General features: G+C 41.2%; 2 protein-coding genes across 3 annotated transcripts in view; one reads left to right on the top strand and one right to left on the bottom strand.

Annotated features, from left to right (window-relative positions):
• SPTB (spectrin beta, erythrocytic) overlaps nt 1-27,382 on the bottom strand; it is a 67,331-nt gene that overhangs the window by 14,073 nt on the left and 25,876 nt on the right. For both annotated transcript variants that reach the window (XM_075282842.1, XM_075282843.1), the window contains exons 5-23: nt 25,893-25,981; nt 24,720-24,800; nt 23,203-23,318; nt 21,577-21,689; nt 19,726-19,913; nt 19,483-19,600; nt 18,342-18,500; nt 17,018-17,320; nt 15,697-15,847; nt 13,779-14,649; nt 13,540-13,677; nt 10,791-11,547; nt 9,478-9,680; nt 6,734-6,824; nt 6,308-6,454; nt 4,901-5,164; nt 3,409-3,621; nt 3,163-3,252; nt 810-1,088 (exon numbers count right to left, since the gene is read on the bottom strand). In XM_075282842.1, the coding sequence (XP_075138943.1) occupies nt 810-1,088; nt 3,163-3,252; nt 3,409-3,621; nt 4,901-5,164; nt 6,308-6,454; nt 6,734-6,824; nt 9,478-9,680; nt 10,791-11,547; nt 13,540-13,677; nt 13,779-14,649; nt 15,697-15,847; nt 17,018-17,320; nt 18,342-18,500; nt 19,483-19,600; nt 19,726-19,913; nt 21,577-21,689; nt 23,203-23,318; nt 24,720-24,800; nt 25,893-25,981 (4,371 nt within the window). The remainder of the gene's footprint in view (nt 1-809; nt 1,089-3,162; nt 3,253-3,408; nt 3,622-4,900; nt 5,165-6,307; nt 6,455-6,733; nt 6,825-9,477; nt 9,681-10,790; nt 11,548-13,539; nt 13,678-13,778; nt 14,650-15,696; nt 15,848-17,017; nt 17,321-18,341; nt 18,501-19,482; nt 19,601-19,725; nt 19,914-21,576; nt 21,690-23,202; nt 23,319-24,719; nt 24,801-25,892; nt 25,982-27,382) is intronic.
• Nucleotides 17,562-27,382, top strand: part of SRSF5 (serine and arginine rich splicing factor 5) — a 95,019-nt gene continuing 85,198 nt past the window's right edge. The window contains exon 1 of the mRNA XM_075282845.1: nt 17,562-17,571. The gene's annotated coding sequence lies outside the window, so the exon portion shown is untranslated. The remainder of the gene's footprint in view (nt 17,572-27,382) is intronic.

Here is a 27,382-nt window from a genome sequence, read left to right as displayed (position 1 = left end):
TATATATTATTTGCATATACATAAACTATACATTAAATATACATACATATAGTATACATTATAGGGGTTTTCCAGGATCGGATATGAGATCTATATGTTAGGTCATCAATATCAGATTGGTGTAAGTTTGACAAGGCCACCGCCATCACCACCCTCTCTGATTACCTGTTTCCAGCACGGTATACAGAGCAGATGTAGACGGCTCCATACACTGTATAGTGTGCGCATGGGGACATACCCTCTGCTCCAATACATTTCACCACAGTATTCCCAAGTTTATTATTATACATAGCAGGAGAATAGTAACCATCACCATCACAGCAACTCTTTGTATTATTTAATAGGATTTGTTTCACTGCTTCCAGTGCAGTTACATATTTTATCTATCTCCTATCAATCCTGAGTAATGGGTCCTGTTAGTTCCAGCACCCAATAGGCTGAGTAGGCTCTATACTGTCAGGTGGGCAGTCCCTGACTTTCTGCTCCAGCTAAGAACTGCCCACCCTACAGTAGAGAACCTAATAAGCATATTGGGTGCTGAAACTAACAGAACCCATTGCTCAGGAATGGCGTGGTCTAGAAAAATTATTCCAACTGCACTGGAATCAATGAAACAGCATCTGTTGAATGATACAAATAGTTGGACTTGGTGATAGGTCTTCTTTAAAGTTAACGTTTCAAACAACATATAAAAACTGAAGTCCGAGAGGAATTTTTTTTGGAATGTCTAATCTTTTAAGATTCCTTTTTTTCCTTTAACTTTCTCGTTTATTTTCTTAGAACATAAAAAATATATATAAATCACACACCTTTGGTATTTCATCCCCCATCATATAGAGCTGCTGTTCATCAATCCAAGCCTCGGCTTCATTGGCATCCATGTAATACTGCTGGGCCTCATTTGCCTGGTTAAGGGCTTTCTGCCTATTTATTGTTGCCGTCTGCAGTTGATCCCATTGTCCTTGCAGTGATTGGCGCTGATTTTTAATAGGTTCAGGGTCAATATCAGGTTCACCTTCCATGGCCTCTGCCCTTTTAATAACATCATCGACTCTTGGACCGTGACCTGCTATTTCTTTCTGCAAAGTCTAAAATAAAAAAATAACAAAAAGTTTTATTAACAACTGTCTGAAATATAGTCGTGTTAGCAAAATTTGTCGAAAATCAAAAATCTAATTTTAGATTGCCAAAATGTGCCTAGTAATTTGAGTCATTCACATTGGTAAATTTAAAGGTCTGTGACCATTTGGTCAATCATTTGTCAAAGTGGTGACCCGTCTATATCGGCGACTGGCCAAGCTGCATTTCCTGTGTCGATGGGATCCAGTAGATGCTAGGGGGTACTTGGCAGCATAAGCAGAGGGCTATCAGTGGGGTGACTATTAGTTCTTTTAATTTTTTTTTTAACCCTTTCTGAGTTTTTTGTAAAAAAAAAAAAATATCCAGCAGGCAACCCCTTTCTATCTATTCCCCAGTACGAATGAGTTAGGCCTTTCTGAAATATACTTCATATAGCACTTCATAAAAATGTAAATTAATATTCATACATTCAGTTCTAGCTTGTGAAAAATACACATACCTGTAATATAAATGATAAGAAATGGCATAAACGATATCCCTACAGTACTTATAGCTGTACTTATCCAAATGGACGAGATAAGCCAAAAAATGTAGGACTCTACTAGCTGAAGCTTATTTATTAAGAGAGGTGGATTAGGCCATAACGTAACCACAAAATTGTTGCACTATGGCATTTTTATGTAATGGGCCATGTAGTGTTCATGATCTCTGAAGGGTGAAGCGGAGACGGACCTGAACAGGAGCAGGGATGAGTGAAAAAATATCAACTGGTGCCTGTACTGTGTGGGGCCAAAAAAGGGAAAATATATTGTGCAGGGGGGGCCAGTAAAGGGGGAAATATACTGTATGGAGGGATTTTACCTGCAAATGGGGGATGGTTCTGGTAAAAGGTGGCATGGCCTAAACATTTTTATTAGAGGCCCCCCAAAGACATAATTTTACTTGGGGTCCCCAAAATTACAAATTTTACATTGTTTGTTAAAATGTATACAAGGTTACATATTGGGGCAGGTCCTTTTGATAATGTTGAATAAGACAGTACAGGTATGAGTTCAGTTGCAACACAAGCTTAAAGTGTAACTCCCATTTTTTTTATTACACTATTGTGTTGCGGGGCTGAACATTTTTGCAATATACTTTATTAACCTATCAAACTTCCTTTTAATAGAAAAAAAAAATATAGGGAGCCGACCCCCGACATAATACAGAGCTGGAAGCAAAAAACTCTGTCTGTAGTCTGGTGGCCAGGTGCCTTCACTATCTCAGCTCACAATGAAGTGGGACTAACACACAGATGATCGGTCTGTGGGCCGGATATCAGGCCCTTATCGATCATATATAGGTTGTAAAAAAATTAAGCCTGGATAACCCCTTAAAGAGGACTTTTCATGGTTTGGGGCACAGGCAGCTCTATATACTGCTGGAAAATCGACAGTGCGCTGAATTCAGCACACTGTCAGCTTTCCCGATCTGTGCTCCGGGTAAAGCGCTATCGGTCCTGGTACCGTAGCTCTTTACAGTCAGAAGGGCGTTCCTGGCAGTCTATTACGTACTTTCTTCTTCAAAGCAGTACCTATCGCGCTGTACAGTGTGAGCGGGGAGGAACATCCCCTCCCTCTGCTCATAGTGCTCATCCATAGACGAGTATTATCAGGAGGGGAGGGGGCGTTCCTCCCCGCTCACACAGAACAGCGCGATAGGCGCTGCTTTGAAGAAGGACGTACCTGACTGACTGTCAGGAACGCCCTTCCGACTGTAAAGAGCTACGGTACCAGCACCGATAGCTCTTTACCCGGGGCACAGATCGGGAAAGCCGACAGTGCACTGAATTCAGCGCACTGTCGGCTTTCCAGCAGTATATAGAACTGCCTGTGCCCAAATCGGTGAAAGGTCCTCTTTAAAGCAATGCTAATGGGAACTTTACAGCCTGTTTTCCAGAAGGAGAAGATTTGAGCTGCTTGTCCCCTTCTCTATAAGCCCTATAGTGACTGCCTGACTTCTTATTGTTACAAGAGTTTACTACTAAGTCAACCCCAATGATAACATTTTAGTCATTAAACACAGTCTTCACATAGACATTACCTGATTCTTTTTCAGAAGCATCTGAACCATCTGAAGATTATTTCCATAATCTTTTGAGTCTGCAAGTGGCATTCTTTCTTGAACCCAAAGCTGTAAACAGATAACATTACACAAAGTAAGCTTTTTCTTGCTACATTTTGATCACTATTATTATTATTTCTAAGAATACTACTACTACTACTACTACTACTACTACTACTAATAATAATAATAAAAAATTTTAACTACTAAGTGCCGAGCCCTTACAATTTCGTCTGCCAGGTCCCGATGCAGCTGGTGAACCTGCTTGGAAGATTGCAGCCTTCTTGTCCTTTCTTGCAGTGGCGCTTGAAGTTGTAGAAAGCGTTCTTTAATGTTTTGCTCCTTTTCACCAAGGCCCTTGTCTCCTGCCAGTGATGGTACATCAGGAAGGACTTCATCCATTTCTTTGGTCTTGTTTTCAATCTGATCTTCAATTCTCTGCAGATATATCATGAACAAAAGGATGACATCCAACCCTGAATTTCCTCAACAGTATCATTGTTTATAGACATCTGACTATTGCTTGGGATTTTATTAGTCAAATCTATATGAGTCTGGTCCATATATGTGACTGTATAAGTAAGTACTAAGTTGCATATGCTTCACTTATAGGCCCCTTCCTGGCATACATTATGGATCATCTTGCATAGTTATTGTCATAATTGTATACCACCAGATCTTTGTAGAAAGGTGAGGTGTAAAACAGTAAGATCTGAATAATGATTATAGAATTACAAAAAACAGTAGGCAAAATGTTTCAGTGTATGCCAGGAAATAGTAATACACAGTGTGGATACATTGATAAATCCCCCCATTTTTTTTTCATTCTAAGACCCGGATCACATTTGCACTCATGTTTCCGTTTAAGGAAGTCTGCTTGGGGACCCCCCAAACGGAAACCTATACGCATTAAAAATCAGTTACCTAAGGAAACCACACTGGTCCCATAGACTATAATGGGGTCCGTGTGGTTTCTGCACAAATCATGTGGAGAGAAAATTGCTGCTTGCTCTCATGTTTCAAGTGGAAACCAAGTGGAGACCACAGGAACCCCATTATAGTCTAGGCGTATAGGTTTCCGTTCGGGGGGGGGGGGGGGAATCCCCAAGAGGACTCCCCGAACGAAAATCTGAACGAAGATGTGAATAGGGCCTCAAACAATCACAATGTATAATCAGAATCTTAGTGTCTAAGAAAAGGCGCATACCTGACTTTGTGCCAAAACCTGTGACAATGTTGATGCCTTGGAGCTTATCAGCCCAGCAGACAATAATTTACTGCAGAAACTGGCATATGTTAGAAGCAAAATCTTCTTTAACTCCCTATTCTTAAAGGGGATGTTTCACATTTAAATGTTTCACCTATTCAAAGGATAGGGGATAATTGTCTTATCAGTGAGTTCCCATTATTAGGACACGCACTGATTGTAAATATGGGGGCCCTATGGTTGAGTATTCACACTGCTGCTCCATTCATCTCTATGGTACAGCCGGAGATAACCGAGTGCTGTGCTCGGCTTCTGTTCTGGAATCCCATAACGTAAAAAGATTGGCAGTGCACATGATTCCTATGACTCTATTCATACAGAGGGACACAGGATCCTGATTCTCACGATCTACAAGTCAGACTCCCAACAATCAGATACTTATCAGGTATACTCTGGATAGGTAGCTATATACTTACTCATGTACACATATACCCACACCTACACACTTACCTTGTGTTTATTGAGTAGAATGTTAACACTTGTCAAGTCTTTTCCAAAGTCATCCGATACCACCTGCATCTCTATGTCATTTATCCATGATGTTATGTCTGCAAACCTCTGTTCATACAGCTCGGAGCGGTGGGCATCAAACAGGGTCTGCTCCTTCTTCAGAGTAGTTGACTCCAGTTCATTCCACTGGTCGTGTAAAGCGCTGAGCTTCTCAGAGACTGTTGGCGCAAACTTTGGCTTTTCCTGTGCCAGCTGTTGTCCTTTCTTAAGGAATGAAACACATAAAGTGTATATTTTAATAAAAACACGCATTTCTTATGAAACTTGGTTCAGCAAGACATACCTTGGTCGACAAATTCTATGTTGGAGGGTTAACATAAACATTTTCCAAAAGGGAGTAAAGTCAGGAGGGGTCCAGTATTTGGCCTGATAACATTACAAGCTGCAAGTTATGAAAAAGTCTGACGTCTGTCTGATACATTCCTGGAGGTCACACGGACACAAGTACAAGATGATATTTTCTACTCTATGTGTAGAATCAACCAAGTCTCTGAACACAATGGGGGACATTTATTACGATTGGCATTTCATACACTGGTCTTCTACCTCTCTTGGTGTAGATTTCAATTACAGTAAATTTGTTGGACCTAGTATGCCTCATCCACCTTGGCCTTCTCCTGTTCTGACCACTTTTGTATAAAAATATTAGTAAACAGGTCACAGAACGATTAAAATGGTGCATCTTTGGGGCAAAAAGTGGCCGTGGGCCAAAGATGTAGAACAAAACACACAGTTGGTGTAAAGGGAACAGTAAATATCCTCCAATAAGAGATGGACGGGGCATGTCTTCTTATATACCATACACCTTAGATAGTACTTGCTCAGCTGACAGCTATCTTTCATCACGCACATTGTTTGGCTGTACTTGTATTTTCATTGGTGAGAGGGGAGAAAGCTGGTGGCACATTCCTCTGGTGGCTTATTGGGTGAACTAAGGAGTTAACTTTAGAGTTAAGGGGGTTATCCAGTTTCTAAGTATCTTAGTCTTAAGGTAAGCCATCAATATTAGATCTGCTTGGGTCCAACGCCCAGGACCCCCACAGATTACCTGTACCATGTCAGCGCTGTTCACTCACCGCCCAAACTATAGCTGCGACTGTAGGTTCTGCAGCATTGCCCCACTGAAGTCTATGGAACCCCTGCAGATTTAATATTGATAGCCTATCCTAAAAATAGGGCAGCAGTTTTAGAAACGAATTCACCCCTATAACTTTATGTCACCTGTATAGTTATTCTAATTCTCCTAAGAGAGTGACATTGATTGTACAGGGACGTTCTGATGGCTGGCTGCCAGAAATTTGGCTGAAAACATAACTAAACTTCTGGGCAACTTTTTGATTTTCTTACCTGGTCAATCTTCTGCAGTCTGTATTTGTTGGAATCAATTTCAGCCTTAAAAGCTTGGTGTTTTAACCATTTGCTGTGCAGATTGCGAGCTTCTTCGTAGGATGTATCCTGAGCAGTCAGCATTTTTTCATTTATCCACAAGGTGAACTGAAAAACATTATTATAATAGTCAACTAGAAATAGAATAGCAATATGGTTACGTACATGATATGTCTTCATGACCTTCTGGTAATAGTGTATAATTGATATATATGGACCATATTCTTCATCCTATTTGATAAAACCCCTCTAGTTTTGAGACATTATTATGAGGCCCGGTGACATTTTGAGCCTAGGTATGTTGGAAGACATTGGCAATAAATTCCAAAATAATACAAAATGTATCACTTGAAACAGGCAATGATGAAAAACAGAAAAATTATTTACCTCATCGCAGGTTTCAACAAAATCCTGGAGATCAACATGATCCTTCAACAGATGTAAGACCTCTTTAGCCTTATCCACATTCACAGAATACCTGAATGAATACAACATGAATTCGCATAGTTATTTGTTCAATAACTTAGCAATAGTCATACGCGATCATTTATTCAGCTTTATATTTGGTATATTTATATAAAATAGAATTAAAATAAGCAGCAATGACACTTTTTACAATTGTATTGTGACTATAATTTCCACCTAATTCACTTTTAAGGCCCCTATACACATACAGTCCTATGAAAAAGTTTGGGCACCCCTATTAATCTTAATCATTTTTAGTTCTAAATATTTTGGTATGTGCAACAGCCATTTCAGTTTGATATATCTAATAACTGATGGACACAGTAATATTTCAGGATTGAAATGAGGTTTATTGTACTAACAGAAAATGTGCAATATGCATTAAACCAAAATTTGACCGGTGCAAAACTATGGGCACCTCAACAGAAAAGTGACATTAATATTTAGTAGATCCTCCTTTTGCAAAGATAACAGCCTCTAGTCGCTTCCTGTAGCTTTTAATCAGTTCCTGGATCCTGGATAAAGGTATTTTGGACAAACAATTCAAGTTCAGTTAAGTTAGATGGTCGCCGAGCATGGACAGCCCGCTTCAAATCATCCCACAGATGTTCAATGATATTCAGGTCTGGGGACTGGGATGGCCATTCCAGAACATTGTAATTGTTCCTCTGCATGAATGCCTGAGGATTTGGAGCGGTGTTTTGGATCATTGTCTTGCTGAAATATCCATCCCCTGTGTAACTTCAACTTCGTCACTGATTCTTGAACATTATTCTCAAGAATCTGCTGATACTGAGTGGAATCCATGCGACCCTCAACTTTAACAAGATTCCCGATGCCGGCATTGGCCACACAGCCCCAAAGCATGATGGAACCTCCACCAAATTTTACAGTGGGTAGCATGTGTTTTTCTTGGAATGCTGTTTCTTTTTGGACGCCATGCATAACGCCTTTTTTATAACCAAACAACTCAATTTTTGTTTCCAAAATGAAGCTGCCTTGTCCAAATGTGCTTTTTCATACCTCAGGCAAATCTATTTGTGGCGTACGTGCAGAAACGGCTTCTTTCTCATCACTCTCCCATACAGCTTCTATTTGTGCAAAGTGCGCTGTATAGTTGACCGATGCACAGTGACACCATCTGCAGCAAGATGATGCTGCAGCTCTTTGGAGGTGGTCTGTGGATTGTCCTTGACTGTTCTCACCATTCTTCTTCTCTGCCTTTCTGATATTTTTCTTGGCCTGCCACTTCTGGGCTTAACAAGAACTGTCCCTGTGGTCTTCCATTTCCTTACTATGTTCCTCACAGTGGAAACTGACAGGTTAAATCTCTGAGACAACTTTTTGTATCCTTCCCCTGAACAACTATGTTGAACAATCTTTGTTTTCAGATCATTTGAGAGCGGGCTGTCCATGTTCGGCGACCATCTAACTTAACTGAACTTGAATTGTTTTGTAGAAAGAAATGGTCCAAAATACCTTCATCCAGGATCCAGGAACTGATTAAAAGCTACAGGAAGCGACTAGAGGCTGTTATCTTTGCAAAAGGAGGATGTACTAAATATTAATGTCACTTTTCTGTTGAGGTGCCCATATTTTTGCACCAGTCAAATTTTGGTTTAATGCATATTGCGCATTTTCTGTTAGTACAATAAACCTCATTTCAATCCTGAAATATTACTGTCCATCAGTTATTAGATATATCAAACTGAAATGGCTGTTGCAAACACCAAAATATTTAGAACTAAAAATGATTAAGATTAATAGGGGTGCCCAAACTTTTTCATAGGACTGTAAGAGCAAAGTTAGCCAAACGGGACAATTACTGTAAGATTATCTTATGTGTAGGGTGGCCTTCGGACAGATTAGGGCAGTGATGGTGAACCTTTTAGAGACCAAGTGCCCAAATTGTAGCCCAAAATTAATTTATCTCAAAGTGCCAACACGAAAATTTAACCATAATACTGTGTGGATACACAATTGTGTACAATTACAGACGGTCTGTAATAATATCACTTGTCTGCTATAAAACAACAGATACTGTGTGATACCATAGTGAAGGGCCCCCACACAGTACAATCTGCTCCACAGTGGCCGATACACAGTACAATTTGCTCCACACTGTACAATCTGCTCCACAGTGGCCGATACACAGTACAATTTGCTCCACACAGTACAATCTGCTGCCAAGTGGCACCCACATAGTATAATCTGTTTCACAGGTGGGTGCCCACAGAGAGGGCTCTCAGTGCCACCTCTGGCATGCGTGCCATAGGTTCGCTATCACGGGATTAGGCCATGAAAAGGAAGGACTAGACAGACTGACTTTTATAATGTCCGATCCATTTTTATTCTGGAAAAAAACTGGCGCCAGGTTTCAGGCAGTGGTTTACACACCCTTCCCCCTGAAAAGACATGAATGCCTGACTGGGATGGGTGTGCATGTGTCTTGGGAAACAGCTTTCATTCAATAGCTATTGAAGGAATATTGGCACCTTTAAAGCATTGTAGCCTAAGCCTCCTATACTTCCCTCTGCCTATGTTGTATATACAACCATCTATAGCCTTATGGTCTACAATTTCTTTCCCCTCTCCTTCATAGCCTCTTTTCCTAGTAGAGTGAGTCTCCTCACATAACAGGACTAAATAATGATTTCCAGCTTTACCTATCACGCAGTGAGACCGCTTTCTCCAAGGCTTTATCCGCATAGATGTTCATATCTTCATTCAGCTTCTGTGCATTATTTATGGTTCCACCTATCTTCTCTTCATTATTTTCCATGGTGGTCAAAAAGTCTTCGTGTTTCTTTAATCTGTTTTGTGAAGCTTGTAAAGTATTTGGCAGCTCGGTATGAGCGAGGGTATATTCCTAAAAAGTTTTAAAAAAATAATAATGTATTATGAAACAATATACTGTACATTCATTACTAGTTATCTGAGATCTTGCATTACTGAGACCCACAAAACTTACATCTTACTAATTTAGTCACATGACTTGCTTTGGGCAGAGGGTTGTCTCAGGAGTGACACTTATTACCTACCAAGCGAATAAGTGATATGTGTCTGATCATTGGGAGTCCCATAGGTGCAACCTGCACCAATCATGAGAATAAAGTTCCCTTGTGCATGCTTGCTGGCTCTCCATCCATAGTCCACGGGACTGCCAAAGACATCTAAGTACAGCACTCAAATATTCCCATTAGTACCACAGACTTTCAATGGAGCGACGGTGACCAACCGCCATCACTGTTTCATTTAAAGGGGTTTGCAGTTTTCTAGTCCTGTACCACACCTTTAAACAGGGGAGATGGAAATCTGTTTGGTTGGACCCTCGCCAATCAAATTCTTATCACCTATACTGTGGATAAGCAGTAAGTATCTATCTTGGAGCGACCTCTTAAAGGCTAATTTCTTTATGGGTAATATTATTGGTAATAATATTGCAACAAAAGCTGCACCAACTAATTCAGAATGGTTAAGTTTGTCTTCAGGGAGGAAGCGATCACTAAACAAATTGCTTTATAAAGACAACCCTATTTAGGCATACAGACATCATATAAGGAAACCCTTCTATGAGTCAGAATGGTGCAGAGTTTGGCAGAGCTATCCCATGTATGTATTACATGTACAGTCCTTTGGACAGCTACCATGTAATGCTTCAAATACCCCTTGCAACTAGTGAAGTGTCTGCCATGAGACACCTCTGAACACCAGGGAAGCCGGTTGTCTTCAAAAGATCAAAGTATGTAGTAAAATGTAGAACTGTGATGGTACAACATTTAGATATACAGTGAAACTTCCATGGAACCACCACTCAAAATTGCATTAGAAAGTAATAAGGTGGTCTTCAAGGGGAAAAGGTGGGGTAGTCTTCTAAAGTGCATGGCAGAACTCTAAATCTGTCAAAGGAAAACTAGTCTGGATAAGAAGGTGGTCTTGTCATGGAGGTGGCCTTATGGAAAAGTCTCAATGTCTTTACCTGGTTGCTTAAAATGGCTTCAGATTGCTTCACATCTTTCAAGAACCTCTGGAATTCAAGGCATTGAGAAAGAAAATGTTCTCGATTGTTCCACATTTTGAGCAGGTCGTTCCATCCAACATCTAAGTCTTTAACCCTTTCTGCAAGCTGCTGATACTGAGGGTCAGTTTGTCCACTTGTTACTTTGTTTCCTGTGTCCACAATATCATGGAAGTCTGGTTCATGACGTTCCATGTCATCTTTAAGAGCAAGGTGGTTATGATATAATTGTTCGGCCTCTACCAGGGAAGTTGGTGTATCTTCTGAAGCTGTAGACTGTTGTGCTCTATAGAGCCATGTCTCAAAATCAAATAAGTCAACCAAGAACTTCTGCAACTTGCTGCTTTCCCCAAGAGAGTCCTCCTGGTTTTGCAGTGCCTTGTGTAAGTCTTGCCACACATTGTTGATGCCGATCAGTTTATCATATATATCCTGAGCCTTGTCTGGATTTTCATTTGCCAGCTGTTGCGCCTCTTCTTGCAGATTAATTAGTTTAGTTTCAATAGCTCCAAGATCTCTCTCAATACCATATAGTTTCCTCTGAATTGCCATGACTGCAGAAAGATCGTTCCCAAGGTCCTGGATGGAATCAACGACCCTGATCTTTTCCAGTATCCAGTTCTGGGTTTCTTCACACTCAAGACCATAGTTGTGGAGGCCAAGAGCAGAGTCAACGGCTTTTCTTTTATTGGCCACCATTTCTTGAAACTTGACCCATCTGTATGAAATAGAAAGAAAAAATTCAATGTATCTATACTTACTCGAGATGAGCGAACAGTAAAATGTTCGAGGTTCGATATTCGTTTCGAGTAGCCCCTCAATATTCGAGTACTCGAATCGAATATCGAACCCTATTATAGTCTATGGGGGGAAAATGCTCGTTTCAAGGGTAGGCAACATTCGATCAAATTATACTTACCAAGTCCACAAGTGAGGGTCGGGCTGGATCCTCTGTGCAGTCTTCTCCTTGCAGGGCCAGCGCCACACCTCCCATGAGGCGACCTGAAGCGAGCGCTAAGTCAGGACCCCAGGGAGGGCGGCATTTTTGATTACCTAAGCCAGTCCAGGACAAGCTGTCCTGGACTGGCTTAGTACTGTGCGGTGGTTTGGGGAGGCCACTGGAGCAGCGCTGCTCCAGCAGCCTCCCCTCATGCTCAGGCAGAGAGCAAGTCCTCTCCGTGCCTGCTCTCTGCCTGTGAACGGCGCTCCGCCACGCCCCCTTTGCTCGACCACGCCCCCTTCGCTCCGCCCCCTCCTCCCGGGGGAGGGGGCGGCTTTCTGTAGTTCACCTCAGGCGGCGAAAGGGGTAGGTTCACCCCTGGTCCCCGCGGCGTCTTCCGGCTCTTCATTCACTCTGCCAGGTATCGGCCTGGGCAGAGCCGACTGCGCATGCCCGCACTACAAGCGGACATGCGCAGTCGGCTCTGCCCAGGCCCGATGCCTGGCAGAGTGAATGAAGAGCCGGAAGACGCCGTGGGGAAGCTGCACGGAGAAGACTTCTAAAGGTAGGAGAAGAACCAGCGTTGATTGGCCGACTGTATAGCATTCGGCCAATCAATGCTGGTTCTGCATCGAACGTTTACATTCGAACAGCGAATGGTACTCGATTGAGTAGGAGTATTTCGAATACCGTAGTATTCGATCGAACACCTACTCAATCGAGTACTACTCGCTCATCTCTAATACTTACGAATCCAACAAGAACAGCTCTAGGCACCTTAAAGAGGACCTTACACCAACTCCTAATAATTGCATCCTTCAATAGGTGTCCTCCACCGATTTCAATGCAGCTGGAATTTTTCCCTAGCTTACACCATTCCCTTGGAATCATTTCTGTTACTTTCTGCACGTCATGCTCTGTAACGTCAGGTGGGCAGCTCTAGACAGACAAGTACCGTCCACCTGAAAGCAGCCAGTATGGTATTGCGCTTAAACAAGCAAAAATGATTGCTCAGGAATGGTGGGGGCTATGGAAAATTCAATTGCACAAAAATCTGTGGAGCAGCAGCTATTGAAAGATGCAAAGGCTATTATGACTAGTACACACAGCAAGTCATATCATGAACTTTGTAGTTTTTCTAGATGTTTAACGCAAGTTCTTTTGCTTCAGTATGAACAGAAATTATTTGCTACTCACCTCTTTTCCCACTAGTGGTTCACTATATTTATTTTATCTTCATTCTGGTCTTGTCATAATTAATTCTCCATGTAATGACGTCCTACTAAGCCTGTGACAGCCCTGTGTTTATATACAGCAGCCAATCAGAGGAGGCAGAGCTGCAGCCCAAACCAATCATAAAACAAGTGGTGTCTCAGACTACCTCAGACTCCCTGTATGCACTGTACGTAGCCTGTAGTCACAGATCACAGCTATGTCCTAATGGAGCTGAGCCGATCCGAACAGCACGCTCTCATAAAAATGAATGGAAGCACCTGTGACGCCGGCCGGGTGCCGGCAAAGTCAGCGTCACAGGTGCTTCCATTCATTTCTATGGGAGCGTGCTGTTCGGATCGGCTGATCCAAACAGTGTTTGCTCATCTCTAGAGCTGAGCTATAGGCAGCCAAGGGGCAATTTCATGGGTAATCTGCAGACTTTTTGAGTATATGAGATAGCAAAGATTACAATTTGAGTACAGGCTTATTGATGCTTTATAATCAATGATAAATAATATGCAAATCAATAAATTATGCAGAATAACTTTGTATTACCTGGCATTCAAGTGATCTTGGCCCTCCTTTACTTGCATTTTGTTGGGATGTCCACTTTCAAAGATAGCTTCAGAAGCATTATTCACATTCTCAATCTGGGATGCCACTGTATTCATTTCTTGTTTCAGAGTATTAAATCTAGAAAAAGTAGAGAAATACATCAGCTGTTAAATCTACACGCCAAATAATATGCTTAATCCAAGGTACAGATTATATCTATAAGGAAACTAAAGCATCACCTATGCTGAACAACCCCCATGTCCTCCAGGGATTCAGGAATCACCATCTGTCCCAGCCACTTCTCCTTCTCATTCATCCACATTTCACATGAATCTATTTCTCCAAGAACAGTGTAAAATGCCAAAGTATCTTGAAGTTTTTGGGAACGCAGGTCCGCAAGAGATGCCAGATCGGTGTAAAGAGCCTTCAGTTTTTGAAGTCGACTGTCTATCTCAGGGGATGTTTTGTATTCCTCTGGGAAAGTTTGAACTTGTTGGTTAAGACCTTCCAAAACTTTCCTATTTAATAAGATGTCATCTAGAAGATCTTTATGTTTCTTTACCAGAGCATTGGTGGAATACTCATCATGGCCAATGTCATCTGTTTGCATGATACGATATAAGTCCTGCAATCTTGCGGCAAGATCATCAGCATCAACCTGAAATTGGAAAAAGTTTTCGGTGTCTCGTAAAACTTTCAGGCGGAAAGCTGCTAAATCATTCAGTTGTGCCCACTCTTCTTTGACATTGTCAATTCGTTCTTGAATCTTAGGTGTGTCTGGATGTTTACTGGATATCAAAAATTCTCCATCTTTCATGACTTGTTGTAAGTTAGAGTCAAGGCCTTTAAGTTCATCTTCAAAAGCCTTATGCTTCCTTTGCAGAATAGAAATGGTGGTAAGATCCTTTCCAAAGTCCATAGAAGTATAAATTTGTTCTTTCTCCTTTATCCATCTTTCGATCTCATCCATGTCTCCAAAGAACTTCCACATGCGCCTACACTGCAGTAGCTGAGCCTTGCGATGTGCCGCCAATGCGACCAGATCTTGATAACACAATTCTAGATGGTTAACTCTGTCTTTTATCAATTGTGGATCACAGGGCTTGTACCCTACAAAGTACAACAAAAATAGGTCAGTATTAGGGTTGTAATTTTAGATTTTTTTTTTACCTCATTCCTGTATTATATCCTCTTAATATTAGAAAGCATTGGATCTAAGTTATTTTTATTTGTAAAACTATGTGAATGAATAGAAGGATATGAAACATCCTTATGTTAGCATGATAAAGGTCGCTACATATGTCAGAAGGGGTGCTATGTCTCCTTAGGAGATACCTTTTCAGATCACCTTGTAGTGTGCAAGGTCTTATCATGCTAAGGATTATGGGAAAGGAATATGCTCATAAATCTTCCATGATGGAAAAAAATTAAAACTTAACCTTTTTGAGGGTGTTATGCTACAAAACATATTTATCTTCTAACCATAAGATAAAAGATAAATTGCTGCTTGTGGGGACAATTTCTGAGACCCCTACCTATCAGGAGAACGAGGATGTTTTACCACTGCTTTCAATGAAGCCGTGGGAAAAGCAGCCAAACCCCCTGGTGGACAAATGTATTCACTTAGGGCTCGTTCACACAGGGCAAGAGGGGGTGGATTTTGACGCCGAATCCACCTCAAAATCCTCCCCCTCACAACAGGGGTCTATGTAGACCACTAGCGTCCTTTTTTCCGTGAGCGGTTTGTTCCCGCTCACGGAAAAAAAGAAGCGAGCTGCCCTTTCTTCAGGCGGATTCTGTGGCTGATTCAGCTGCAGCGTCCGCCTCGCGACAGCACCCTCTGGACTAGGCCCATTCATTTGGGCCTACTCCGGAGTGGGAAGCTGCAACTGTCGGAAGCCGCGACTGTCGCTGCAGACGCATTTTGGTCCTATTCTGACACGGCTTCCCGTGTCAAACTCAGGACCAAAATAGGCGGTCCTAGCCCCGTGTGAACAAGCCCTTAAATGGGAGCACAGGAGATAGCTGACGTATCCCCTATAACTATATGTCCCCTGTATAGTTCTGCTAATTCTCCTCTGAGAGTGACATTGATTGTAAGAGGACGTTCTGATGCCTCATACGCCATTGCTACTTTGCAGCCCACTTTCAACCTACCGTCTCCTGTGACAAACTTCTGCATAGCTGTCTTATAAGACTTCACTTTTTCCTCCTGAGCTGCTATGTCGGCTTCAGTTAATAAATGTTTCTGAAGCAAATATTCCACTTCGTTCAGGTGTTTACCAAAATCCGGTGATAAAAGTCCGTTCTAAAAGATGATAAAAATCGATTAAAATATTGCCATAATGTAAACCTGACCACAGATGAACATTTGATGCATGTGAAATATATGTTCTAGCCAATGGAAGCACTGATGGCTTTGGTATCATGAATCTAATGATGAATTACTAATGGTCTGGTATATTACTGCTATGGTAAGGTTAAAGTGAATGGAATTTCTCAAACAGAATTTTTTTTATCTAAATATATCCACAATTTTTGCTGAATAAATTCTTAGTATATATTTATACCTGTCAGAGCTCTGTTTTTCTGATACCTAGCACCAAAATAAATATGCACACAGTAACTAAGGCTGAGTTCAGATGGGGATTTTTGGTCCGGAATTTGACGTGGAGGTTGCCTCAGATTCCGGACCAAAAAATAGCTAGCCGCGCCTGGATGCCAGCAGTGCGCCAGAATCCAGTTGCGGCATTCTGCTCCAGTTTAGGCCCAAATGAATAGGCCTAGTCGGGAGGGAGGTGTACCTAGGCGGATGTCCGTGGCTGAATTGGCCGCAGAATCCGCCTGAAGAAAGGGCACGTCGCTTCTTTTTTCTGTGAGCGGGAACAAACCACTTGCGGAAAAAGGAAATGACCGGCCTCCATTGATTTCAATGGGAGGTGTGTAGCCCTAGGGTTTGTTCACATAGAGTTTTTTGGAGAGGAAAAAATCCGCTGCAGGAATTAGGAAATGGTTTTTCGACGCGGTTTTTTACATGAGGCATTTTTTGGAGCATTTTTTGAGGTGTTTTTAGTTTTTTATGTTTTTTTGCTCCAGCACAGTATATGGACCTCTATGAAAAACGCTAGCGGTTTTTCCGCCTCCCATTGACTTCAATGGGTTTTTCCAGGCGTAATCCACCTGAAGAAAGGTCATGTCGCTTTTTTTTTTCCCGCTAGCTGAAAAAAAATGTTAGCGGAAAAAAAACATAGTATACCATACTTTTGTGGTTTTTTTTGTTTTTTTACAGTACTCTCTATGTAAATGGATACCGATCTATGTGCATCCGTTTTTACATCCAACTAACAAATATGCTAAATGATGTAAAAAGCACAATGTGACTGGAGCCTAGTTAAAAGAAAGAAAACTCCACAGTCAAATAAAACATACATTTTTAAGCCTGATCCTACCAACTTAATGTAATACTGGTATATTTTACCTTCATGTCATCCATCCATGTCACAGTATGTAGCATGTCTTGGAAAAGGACTTGAAGCTCAACATTCATGTTGAGGCGTTGTCGCCTGTCCCGTAGTCGCTCCAGCAGATACTGCCAAAGGCGTACAATGTTGTCTTTTCTGGCATTAATCCTCTTTATGTCATGATAATTCTCGTTCTCCAGCTCTTTGGCTACGTTGACTATTGCCTGAATACGACCTTCGTAAGCGAAGATATCTGTCTCAATAGCTTCATGCTTTTTCTTGGATGCTTCCACCGAAGGTAAATCACAGCCGAAATTATCCTGTGGTAAGTGAAGAAATTACAGTGAAAAGCTGTATGGGGGTTCAGACCCCTTTAAGTATCCTGCAATGATGCAACAAAGCTATAGCAAATGGGAAAATCTATCAGATTAACTATTGGCAACTATGTGAAACTGATGGTCTATACTTAGGATAAGTGATCCATATCAGATCGCTGGACGTACAACACCTGGCACCCAGACTCATAAGGTTTCTGAAGAGGCCGTAGCATTCGGACAGCCTTGCAGAAGAAGTAGTGCTCACCCGAACACTGCTGCCACTTCAGTTGACCGGAGGGGGTGCCGGGTGTCAGACCGCCACCGATCTGATATTAATGACCTATCCCCTTTCAATGGAAATTCTTCAGTGCTTAGTGTTCAATTACTGTAATGATAATGTTGAAATTTGGGCCCTCATTCAGTCCGTAGTTGTGAATTATGTGAAAGATGAGCAGGTCTCATAGGTATAACAAGTCTTTAACATGGGTAATTACAGAGCAGGTCCTATCTTTCTTCATGTCATCAGAACAGAATGGATTGGAAGCCCCAGAAATGTGAATGCATAACTCAGAGTTTGATCCAAGTGCATTTCCGCTGCAAACTCGGGCCCCATATTGGAAGTACACTTATACTAGGTTCACACTTGAACTTGGGTTTCTGTTGGTGGGGTCCACTTGGGCACCCTTCAAATGGAAACCTAATCTGCTTAAAAAAAAAATGGTTACCTGCCCGGTTTCTGCCACTACTTTTTGTAAGTGGAATGATGGACAGAATGCCTGAACAGGCAATGAGAACGGGTGTGAATCCAGGCTTAGTCATATGCATGGGGTCTTAAAGATCCAGATCCAATTCAGGGGACTCAGTTTCAACACGGACTAATACCTTCTATAATGACTATAATGATTAGTTAAATGAGATCAGTGGGTTTTGTTGTGAGTTATCACGGTGCAGTGAGTTATCATATTCAAGTTAAAGTCAGCTACATCTGTGTATTAAAATCCCCTTCTTGATTAAAACCGTGTACCTGAGAAATAAGATGCTGATTTTCAGCCACCCACGCCTCTCTCATTGCTGCTTTGCGATCTAAGCGTTTGGCCAACTGTTCCAGCTTCTCCTGTCGAATCAGCTCATTCCTTAGCGCCGTCTCACGTTCATGTTCTGCCTTTTCAAGTCGTCCCCATGCCTGGATTTCAGAGTGTAAACACCATGACAGCTGACATCTTTCCTAGATAGGTCATCTTACAGTTCACATTAGAGTTGGAACAGAAATGTTCAGGACTATGAATTTTCATTTTTAGTTAAGACTAGAGATGAGCGAGTAGTATTCGATCGAGTAGGTATTTGATTGAATACTGCGATATACAAAATACTCGTACTCGGTGGAATACCATGCGGTAAACGTAAAAGGCGTTTACCGCGTGGTATTCGACAGAGTATGAGTATTTTGAATACCGTAGTATTCAATCAAATACCTACTTGATCGAATACCACTCGCTCATCTCTAGTTAACCCCCACCACCACCTAACGTGCTGCACCACAAAGCATCATGGCATAGATGGTGAGTAAGGAGACAGAACAGCATTGGGCAAAGTAATCTGATACAAACTTGATTGTAAATTACATGGATGGTGAATTGATCCACCCTATTGTATGGGCTGGTGGGTTGAGACATTTTATCAGATTTGGTGCATGACAGGTACGACAGACCAAATTGATCCCAAGACAGACAATCCTGCCAAGTCCCATTGACCTTTAATGGGGTTTTGTGAGCTTTCAGACAGGATTCCAATGTTTCTTGCACTACGGGAACAATGGTTTAGAAGAGAATGGTAGTAAAATCACTTGAAGCATACCCGCCATGTAGGGTGCAGATCTACTTCTTTGTTTGGTATAAAAGTGGCTGGCCCACCTAGTGCATGTGCTCACTCTCCATGATGTGTTTATTTTGGGGTGACCCACCGTATATAAGCTTTCTGATGTGTTCCATTTGGGTGAATGGAGATCTATGGATACAATCTTGTATTGTGTAGGCTGGGGGCTTTTCAGGTGTATACACCAAAGTGGTGCTCTTACACAGGGAACACTGAACCATAGACATCCAGATATACAAAACACAAAATCAGTATTTTCAATAGCAAGATATAAAAGCCACATTTTGCCCTACCCTATTGATGTCGGACACAAGCTGGCCATCTCGAGGTACATACACCTTCTGTTTATTCTCCCTCATTCTGGACTGTATAGTGAACAGCAGGACCTCCAGTTCACCTTTTTCTTTAAATCTGTGAATTATTGAGTTTAGGTTTATTTCCCAATTATATACACAGTGCCATTTGGTGCAGTGTTGTACGACATCTAGCCATTGTTTGGTTGTAGATATAATCAGCTTAGCTATCTGTGAACTTACTTTGGTGGTTTCTCTACGGTTCTGTAGGCACTGAATGACTGGAGTTGCTGTTGAACGCCCAACAAAGAATTGGCAAACTTCCAGTTTGTAAGAGCGATGATGGTTTGTTCAATCCATGTCAGTAGATCGGAGGTAAGTCTTTCATATTCATATATCATCTTGTCCGAGTCCATAACACTATCCAGAACCTAAAGGACAAACACATATATATATATTTAAATGAACAGACTCTATGGGGGGAAGGAATATATTTAGATGGGCAATTTACATGCCAATCTTAATCTAATCCTAGGAGGTATACATTTCAAATACCGGAGCACTGACATCTTAACATGATCCATACGCATCATAATAATTTTGGCATATCTCACACCGGGGCATCATACCATACCCCAGTTTTAATATATCATACCCACTATGTGCCAACCCACATTTACCATTTAATTTTTTAAAATTGTATTGTATTTGTAATAAATCTGATATCCAGCGGGTATGCAATAGGTCAGTACTGCTGTGCAGTCAGAAGGGTGCTCTTTAAACTGAATGAAATATCTGGGAAGGGATGTAGATAAAGTTGATAGGAACATATTATAATGGTATCTCCATTGTATAAGATGACAGATAAATATACTGTAGTAACAAAAAAGTCACGAGGCTCCATAGATAATTATAGACTCCATTGGCAGTGAGTGAGTCTGTGTTGCTGCCAGGAGCCGAGGCTACATTTACTCAGTGAGGGGCAGAAGCAATACTTGGCTTATGTTAGCTACAGGTTTTATAGTAGCCACATGGGCTATTTACAAGTAGTTGCTTCCATACGTATACATTTTCATTGCTTGAAGTAACACATTTACGAGGGGCTAAGGGGCCACACGGTGGCTCAGTGTTTAGCACTGCAGCCTTACAGTGCTGGAGTCCTTGGTTTGAATCCCGCCAAGGGCAAAAAAACATCTGCAAGGAGTTTGTATGTTCTCCCCGTGTTTGTGTGGATTTCCATCCCATACTCAAAAAGACATACAGATAGGGATAAAAATGTAGATTGTGAGCTCTATGTGGGGCTCACAATCTACATTAAAATAAATAAATAAATAAAACCATTTACGAGGGGCTATAATATTTATGACACACAATCTTTACAACCTAGTTGGTTAATAAAATGGTTTTTTTTATAAATTGTATCATAGGCACTCTCCTCTATCTTTACACTCATACACAATATCTGGAATTACTCCCTTCCCCTTCAGAGTACTATGTGTGGTTTCATCCCTATCTACAGCCTATGTAATCTGCACTTCAAGCTTTCCCCTCCTTTGCCCAAATACTGATGTTGACAATATACTCCCTCTCCTTGCTGCAACATTCAGAGAGAGTCAACAGAGTCAGGAGCAGAGTGATGATTGATCTATGTCAAAAACAGCAGGGCAGTTAGCTATAAGAAGGAGTTACACAGACTATACAATTCCAAAACTATAGGAAACATTGAATGAGGATTTGTTATGGACAGTGAGTAGTGGACCTACTGTGTCATCTAAGAGGTTTGGCTCTGGGCCACTCCTGAGGGTATTTTTCCTAAGTGGTGGATGCCAATTGTCCCACATTAGGGGAAAAATCCTTCCCATCTCCAAATATGGCAATAGCAATATATCTCTGGATTAGTGTCCAATCCCAAAATACTAGGTTCTAGGAACTTGTTATATTTTTTCTTTCAAGAAAGGCCATTCTTGAACTTGTATAAGTCTCAACAAATTCAGATATTAATAAATAAGCAACTCCACAGAACACAGCACCGTTTCTACTACCGTATAGGTACGTGTAACCCTTTATAACTCAAAGTCTAAACTAAAGTCTTACCTTGCCAATTCTTTTGCCTTCCACAGCCAAAGCCTTCATTTTGGAGAAATAATGATAAAATGCCACCACATAGGTTATAATGGATTTCTCGTCTGGATTTTCAGTGTAGACATCTGCATCAAAACGTTGAAAACAATTTGTTTGACATGGAACACATAAAATGGATATTCCAAAAAACACAATGGAGGTCTTTCATCAGACTTAAAAAGCATTGGTAGATATGTTAGGACGGTGAGAGGGTAAGGGAAGGAGAGCGAAGCTGAATTGGTATGCAAATAAATACGTCTTGGCATTGAGCCATCAATTCTTTTGTGAAGAAAAGGATGTACAATACCTCAAGGTAAACTAAGGATATGGGATTGGGACAGTGGTTGGCACACTAGTGAATCCTTCAAGAAAATAAAGACTTTTGTGAGATGAATCTTGTATAAAAATCCTAATTAACTGAGGAATGTTTAATCGGTCCCTCAGGGAGGAATGACGGATCAGACGCCTGCTCTCACTCAATAGCTATTCACACTGACAGTAGTAGGGTATTTCCTAAGTAAATTCTACAATGGGTTCATTGGCACAAGCCAATTCCCACTTATCACACACTGAAGCTGTACAATATTATATGATGGCACTGATAGCTTTATTAGTGACAGCTACTACAACCCCAGGTAATACAGAGACGACTTCTTGTACTTGTCTTGTAAGCCAGAAAAGTAGCTCCATTATGCATGGTGGGGGCAATAATCCAAATATAGGAAGGAAATCATTTCGCTTATGGTTCTCCAATTTTTGGTTACACTTTTGCTTTGCTTTCAAACACATAGTAACTATACAAGGTTTTTGGTAAGGAAAACATAATTTTTTAAGTTTATAGAGGACCTATCGGCTCTCTTGATACATCTGACTTGGTATATATTTGTATCTCCCATGAAAGCAACTCTATTTTTTCCCCATAAGTATGAATTATGCCATTTCTCTCTTATTCCCTCAAGAACTTTATGAATAAATTGACAATTGGTCATAACCATTCACTTTGTCAAAGAGGTGTGTCCCTACACAGTATGATACTGTCAAAACCAATTGGACAGACTCAGACTGCAACTGGAACACACCCCTTTAACAAGAGGAATTCTAACACCCAGTTGGCAATTTATTCATACATTTTAGGAGGAATAACACAACAGAAAGTTACTCCGAAATTGTTACTCTATGAAAAATAAGAATATTTCCTGAAACAAGCATGTTAAGGCTGGCCATACACGGGTGACTAGATCCTACAATGACTTGATCTATATCAAAAACAGCAGGACAGTTAGCTATAAAAAGGAGTTACACAGACTATACAATTACAAAACTGTAGGAAACATTGAATGAGGATTTGTTATGGACGTACTGTGTCATCTAAGAGGTTTGGCTTTGGGCCACTCCTGAGGGTATTGCCTATGTTCCCATAAAGGAAGAATTAGATGACCCTACACAATTGGATAAGGCTACATAATCTAAGTATGGAAACACAACATTATACCCTTTAAAATGCTAAAATTTTACAAAACCATCAGTACCCATGTGGTTATTGAATGGGCCGGGAACTAATATAGAACAGTGCCCAAAAGAACAAGAGAAGTGACTTACCCTCTGGATCTAGAAGTTGTGTTATCCCCAGCTGTTTATCGGCCACGGTGAATGCATTTTCCAGGTTATATTTTGCATTTGATTTCTTCAGTTTATCGTAGTTGATCAGATCGGGTCTGATGGGGAAACATGACAGCTATTAGTATGGCACACTTTACAGGGCTGTGCTATTAATCCCTGAACCTGCCTTGTTTCTGATAGCCTAGGAAACTAAGAAACATGGAAAATCTTGGCATATACAATGCATACCTCTTTTTATAGCATACTGTCATCCTGTTCATATATGTCCAGGAAAGATAGGTTCCAAATAACAAGGATGTCAAGTTAGTGTGAAGTATAAACATTATATATTCAAGGAAATTAATAGAAATCAGGGACCTTACAGCAGATTTGGTTCTAGTGTTGGTACCATATTAAAGGGGTTGTTTCTTAAAGACAATGGAAGGATTTGTTTGCATAGGATCATTGTAGGTACACAATTTAGCATCTAATTTTAAGTCACTTTTTCCAATTAGGTGGAAGTAATTTATATTAATAGCAATTGTGGCTTCAGATGCAATAACACACACCAGAATTCTGGTACAAAGTTTTCCAATGTATTTAGTGGTATTGACTTAGATTATACAGTCTAAAACATCAGTCACTGTGCTTTTCAGACTGTCTACGTTTATACTATCTAAGGCTGGATTCAAACCAGCGCTCGCTTTCCATTCAGGAATTCTGTCCCCCATTTTGCTTGAAAAATGAGGAATGCATTTTTTGGGTGGAAACTGGGTGGAAACCCAGCGGACCTCATTATAATTTATAAGTCTGCGGGTTTTCACGGGAAACTGCTATTTAAGCAGATTGGGTTTCCATTTTTCTGGTCCCCAAGTGGACCCAAAGAACGGAAAGCTGGAATACAGATGTGAACCTAGTGTCACATTAGTAAATATGGACTAATGCCTGTCCATATATCCTATTACAGCATATGGATGTCATAATGATGGGGTCCCTTTTTGATATTTCCCATATTACATGATTGGCCGTAAATTCAACGTACGTAGATATAGGGGTTCTCTTCATGGGCCAATTTGTTCTTCATACATAGTTACATAGTAGATGAGGTTGGATAAAGACATTAGTCCATCAAGTCCAACCTATAACCCTACAATCCCTACAGTGTTGATCCAGGGGAAGGCATAAAACCCTATGAGGCTCATGCCAATTGCCCTATTTCAGGGGAAAAAATTGATACACTGTAAATTCTATAAGAGAGTATCCACACAGAACAGATGTGCTGCAAATTTTCTGATTTGCTGTCAGAAAATCCATTTAAATTTCGAAGAGATATAACAAATGTCTGAATCTGCAGCATGTCAATTTGTGCTATTTTCACCTCCGTTTCGCCATTTGCAATGCATAGGATGAATTTTGTATCAAGTCTGTGACAAATCCACATACAACACACATATGGATTTTGCAACATATTCAACACTAACTTATACAAGAAAATAAAGGACATCTTATTATCTTACCTGTGTTTGTGGATGAGAGCATTGAAAGCCAATCCATCCTTCCAGCTGGATGTAAAGTTGGTGACATTGACATTCGGATAACTACAAAAAACATATTTTATGTCATTGACATTCATTACCCAGATAAACAGTTCAGATGTTAGAAATACTCCTTCATTTACACTCTGAGGTGTAAATGTGGCATTCTACAGTCCCTGCAAAGTAGATGGGATTCTGGCTAATCCCATTCACACATTGCAGAAAAGTATCCGCAGCGGACATGCTGTGATTTCAAAAACTGGCAATATACTTCCTGTTAATAGGGAAATTCTGTCTTTAGAAACCAGAAGGCTCAAGACATAATCACAGTGAATGGAGAGGGGGCAGTCCTCTCTTCACAGCCTCATTTTACACACAGCTTTCCCTGTCTGTACACTCCACATAGAGGATTGTTCAACTTCTCACAGCTCACAGTAAGTGTAAGAGGAGTCTGTACACTAAGGGCTAGTTCACACGTGAACTGCCCGCGCGGGTTTTGACAGAGAGAGAGACGCGGCGAGCCACGTCTCTCTCTTGTCAAAACCCGCCCGCCGCGACCATCGCTGTCGCGGCTTAACCCTCTGCTGTCGGCTCAAATGAATGAGCCGACATAGGAGGGAGCTGCCGGGGGCGGAAGCCGCGCGGCTGAGCCTGCGCGGCTTCCGCCTGAAGAAAGGACATGTCCTTTCTTTTCGCCGCTAGCAGCAGCTCGCCGCTAGCGGAGAACAGAAGCCCGGCGGTCTCCATAGACCACCATTATAAGGGGAGGTTTTGGACGCGAAATCCGCTGTCAAAAACCTCCCCTTATACTCACGTGTGAACTAGCCCTAATACCTACATCTGACTGCTTATATTATTGCTAATGAGATGTTAGTCACAGTCAGCAAGCAGCTTTCCAATTGTGCTCCTATTTCTCTTTTTCTGTGTCAGGGATGTTTTAAGCTACTATTATGTTCTCTTAAGCTTTTCTCAAGATTTTTTTTGCAAGTTTACATCTACTTTGGCAGAATTACATATAATAAACCCAGTAGTAGTAATAATGCATCAGAAATGCAAAATGTGTTTCAATCACATTGGCTATCATATTTATAACTAGTGGACTGAAATATTAAGGTATCAAAGTATATACGAAAGATACTCCATATTGATACTCACCCTGATGTCTTCATCTGGCACCACAGCAGTAAGGCGTCTTTAGCAGAAAGCGTCACGCTGTCTTTTGTCTCCACAATAATGCCTTGAATCTAAATGACAGAATTGTAAGCAATTGCATAGGTTACTTGTATCATTAGACAACTGCGTCAGTATCATGTCATATCATCTAATGGTTGGACCCTCTATGACAGTGGTTCTTAATAGAGATGAGCGAACAGTGTTCTATCGAACTCATGTTCGATCGGATATTAGGCTGTTCGGCATGTTCGAATCGAATCGAACACCGCGTGGTAAAGTGCGCCATTACTCGATTCCCCTCCCACCTTCCCTGGCGCCTTTTTTGCTCCAATAACAGCGCAGGGTAGGTGGGACAGGAACTACGACACCGGTGATGTTGAGAAAAGTAGGCAAAACCCATTGGCTGCCGAAAACATGTGACCTCTAATTTAAAAGAACAGCGCCGCCCAGGTTCGCGTCATTCTGAGCTTGCAATTCACCGAGGACGGAGGTTTCCGTCCAGCTAGCTAGGGCTTAGATTCTGGGTAGGCAGGGACAGGCTAGGATAGGAAGGAGAAGACAACCAACAGCTCTTATAAGAGCTAAATTCCAGGGAGAAGCTTGTCAGTGTAACGTGGCACTGACGGGCTCAATCGCCGCAACCCAGCTTTCCCAGGATCCTGAATGGAATACACTGTCAGTGTATTCCCGTATACCCGATATATACCCCCGATACCCGTTCCAACGGTGTGCCCCCCCACCTTCACCCCAGAAATACCCTGCAAGTCCCCTAGCAATAGAATTGGGGCTATATACACCCACTATTTTTGCTACTGCCATATAGTGCCATTGTCTGACTGGGAATTCAAAGAATATATTGGGGTTACGTGCACCCACAATTTTTACTACTGGTATACAGTGCCAGTTTCTGACTGGGAATTCAAAGAATATATTGGGGTTATAAATACCCTCATTTCTTGCTACTGCCATATAGTGCCAGTTTCTGACTGGTAATTCAAAGAATATATTGGGGTTATAAATACCCTCATTTCTTGCTACTGGTATATAGTGCCATTGTCTGACTGGGAATTCAAAGAATATATTGGGGTTACGTGCACCCACAATTTTTACTACTGGTATACAGTGCCAGTTTCTGACTGGGAATTCAAAGAATATATTGGGGTTACAAATACCCTCATTTCTTGCTACTGCCATATAGTGCCAGTTTCTGACTGGTAATTCAAAGAATATATTGGGGTTACGTGCACCCACAATTTTTACTACTGGTATACAGTGCCATTGTCTGACTGGGAATTCAAAGAATATATTGGGGTTATAAATACCCTCATTTCTTGCTACTGCCATATAGTGCCAGTTTCTGACTGGTAATTCAAAGAATATATTGGGGTTACGTGCACCCACAATTTTTACTACTGGTATACAGTGCCATTGTCTGACTGGGAATTCAAAGAATATATTGGGGTTATAAATAC

The sequence above is a fragment of the Leptodactylus fuscus genome, chromosome 7 (assembly GCF_031893055.1).
Source record: "Leptodactylus fuscus isolate aLepFus1 chromosome 7, aLepFus1.hap2, whole genome shotgun sequence".
NCBI classification, from domain to species: domain Eukaryota; kingdom Metazoa; phylum Chordata; class Amphibia; order Anura; family Leptodactylidae; genus Leptodactylus; species Leptodactylus fuscus.
Note: the sequence above shows the minus strand (reverse complement) of the source record. Positions and strands in the feature narration are given on the sequence as shown.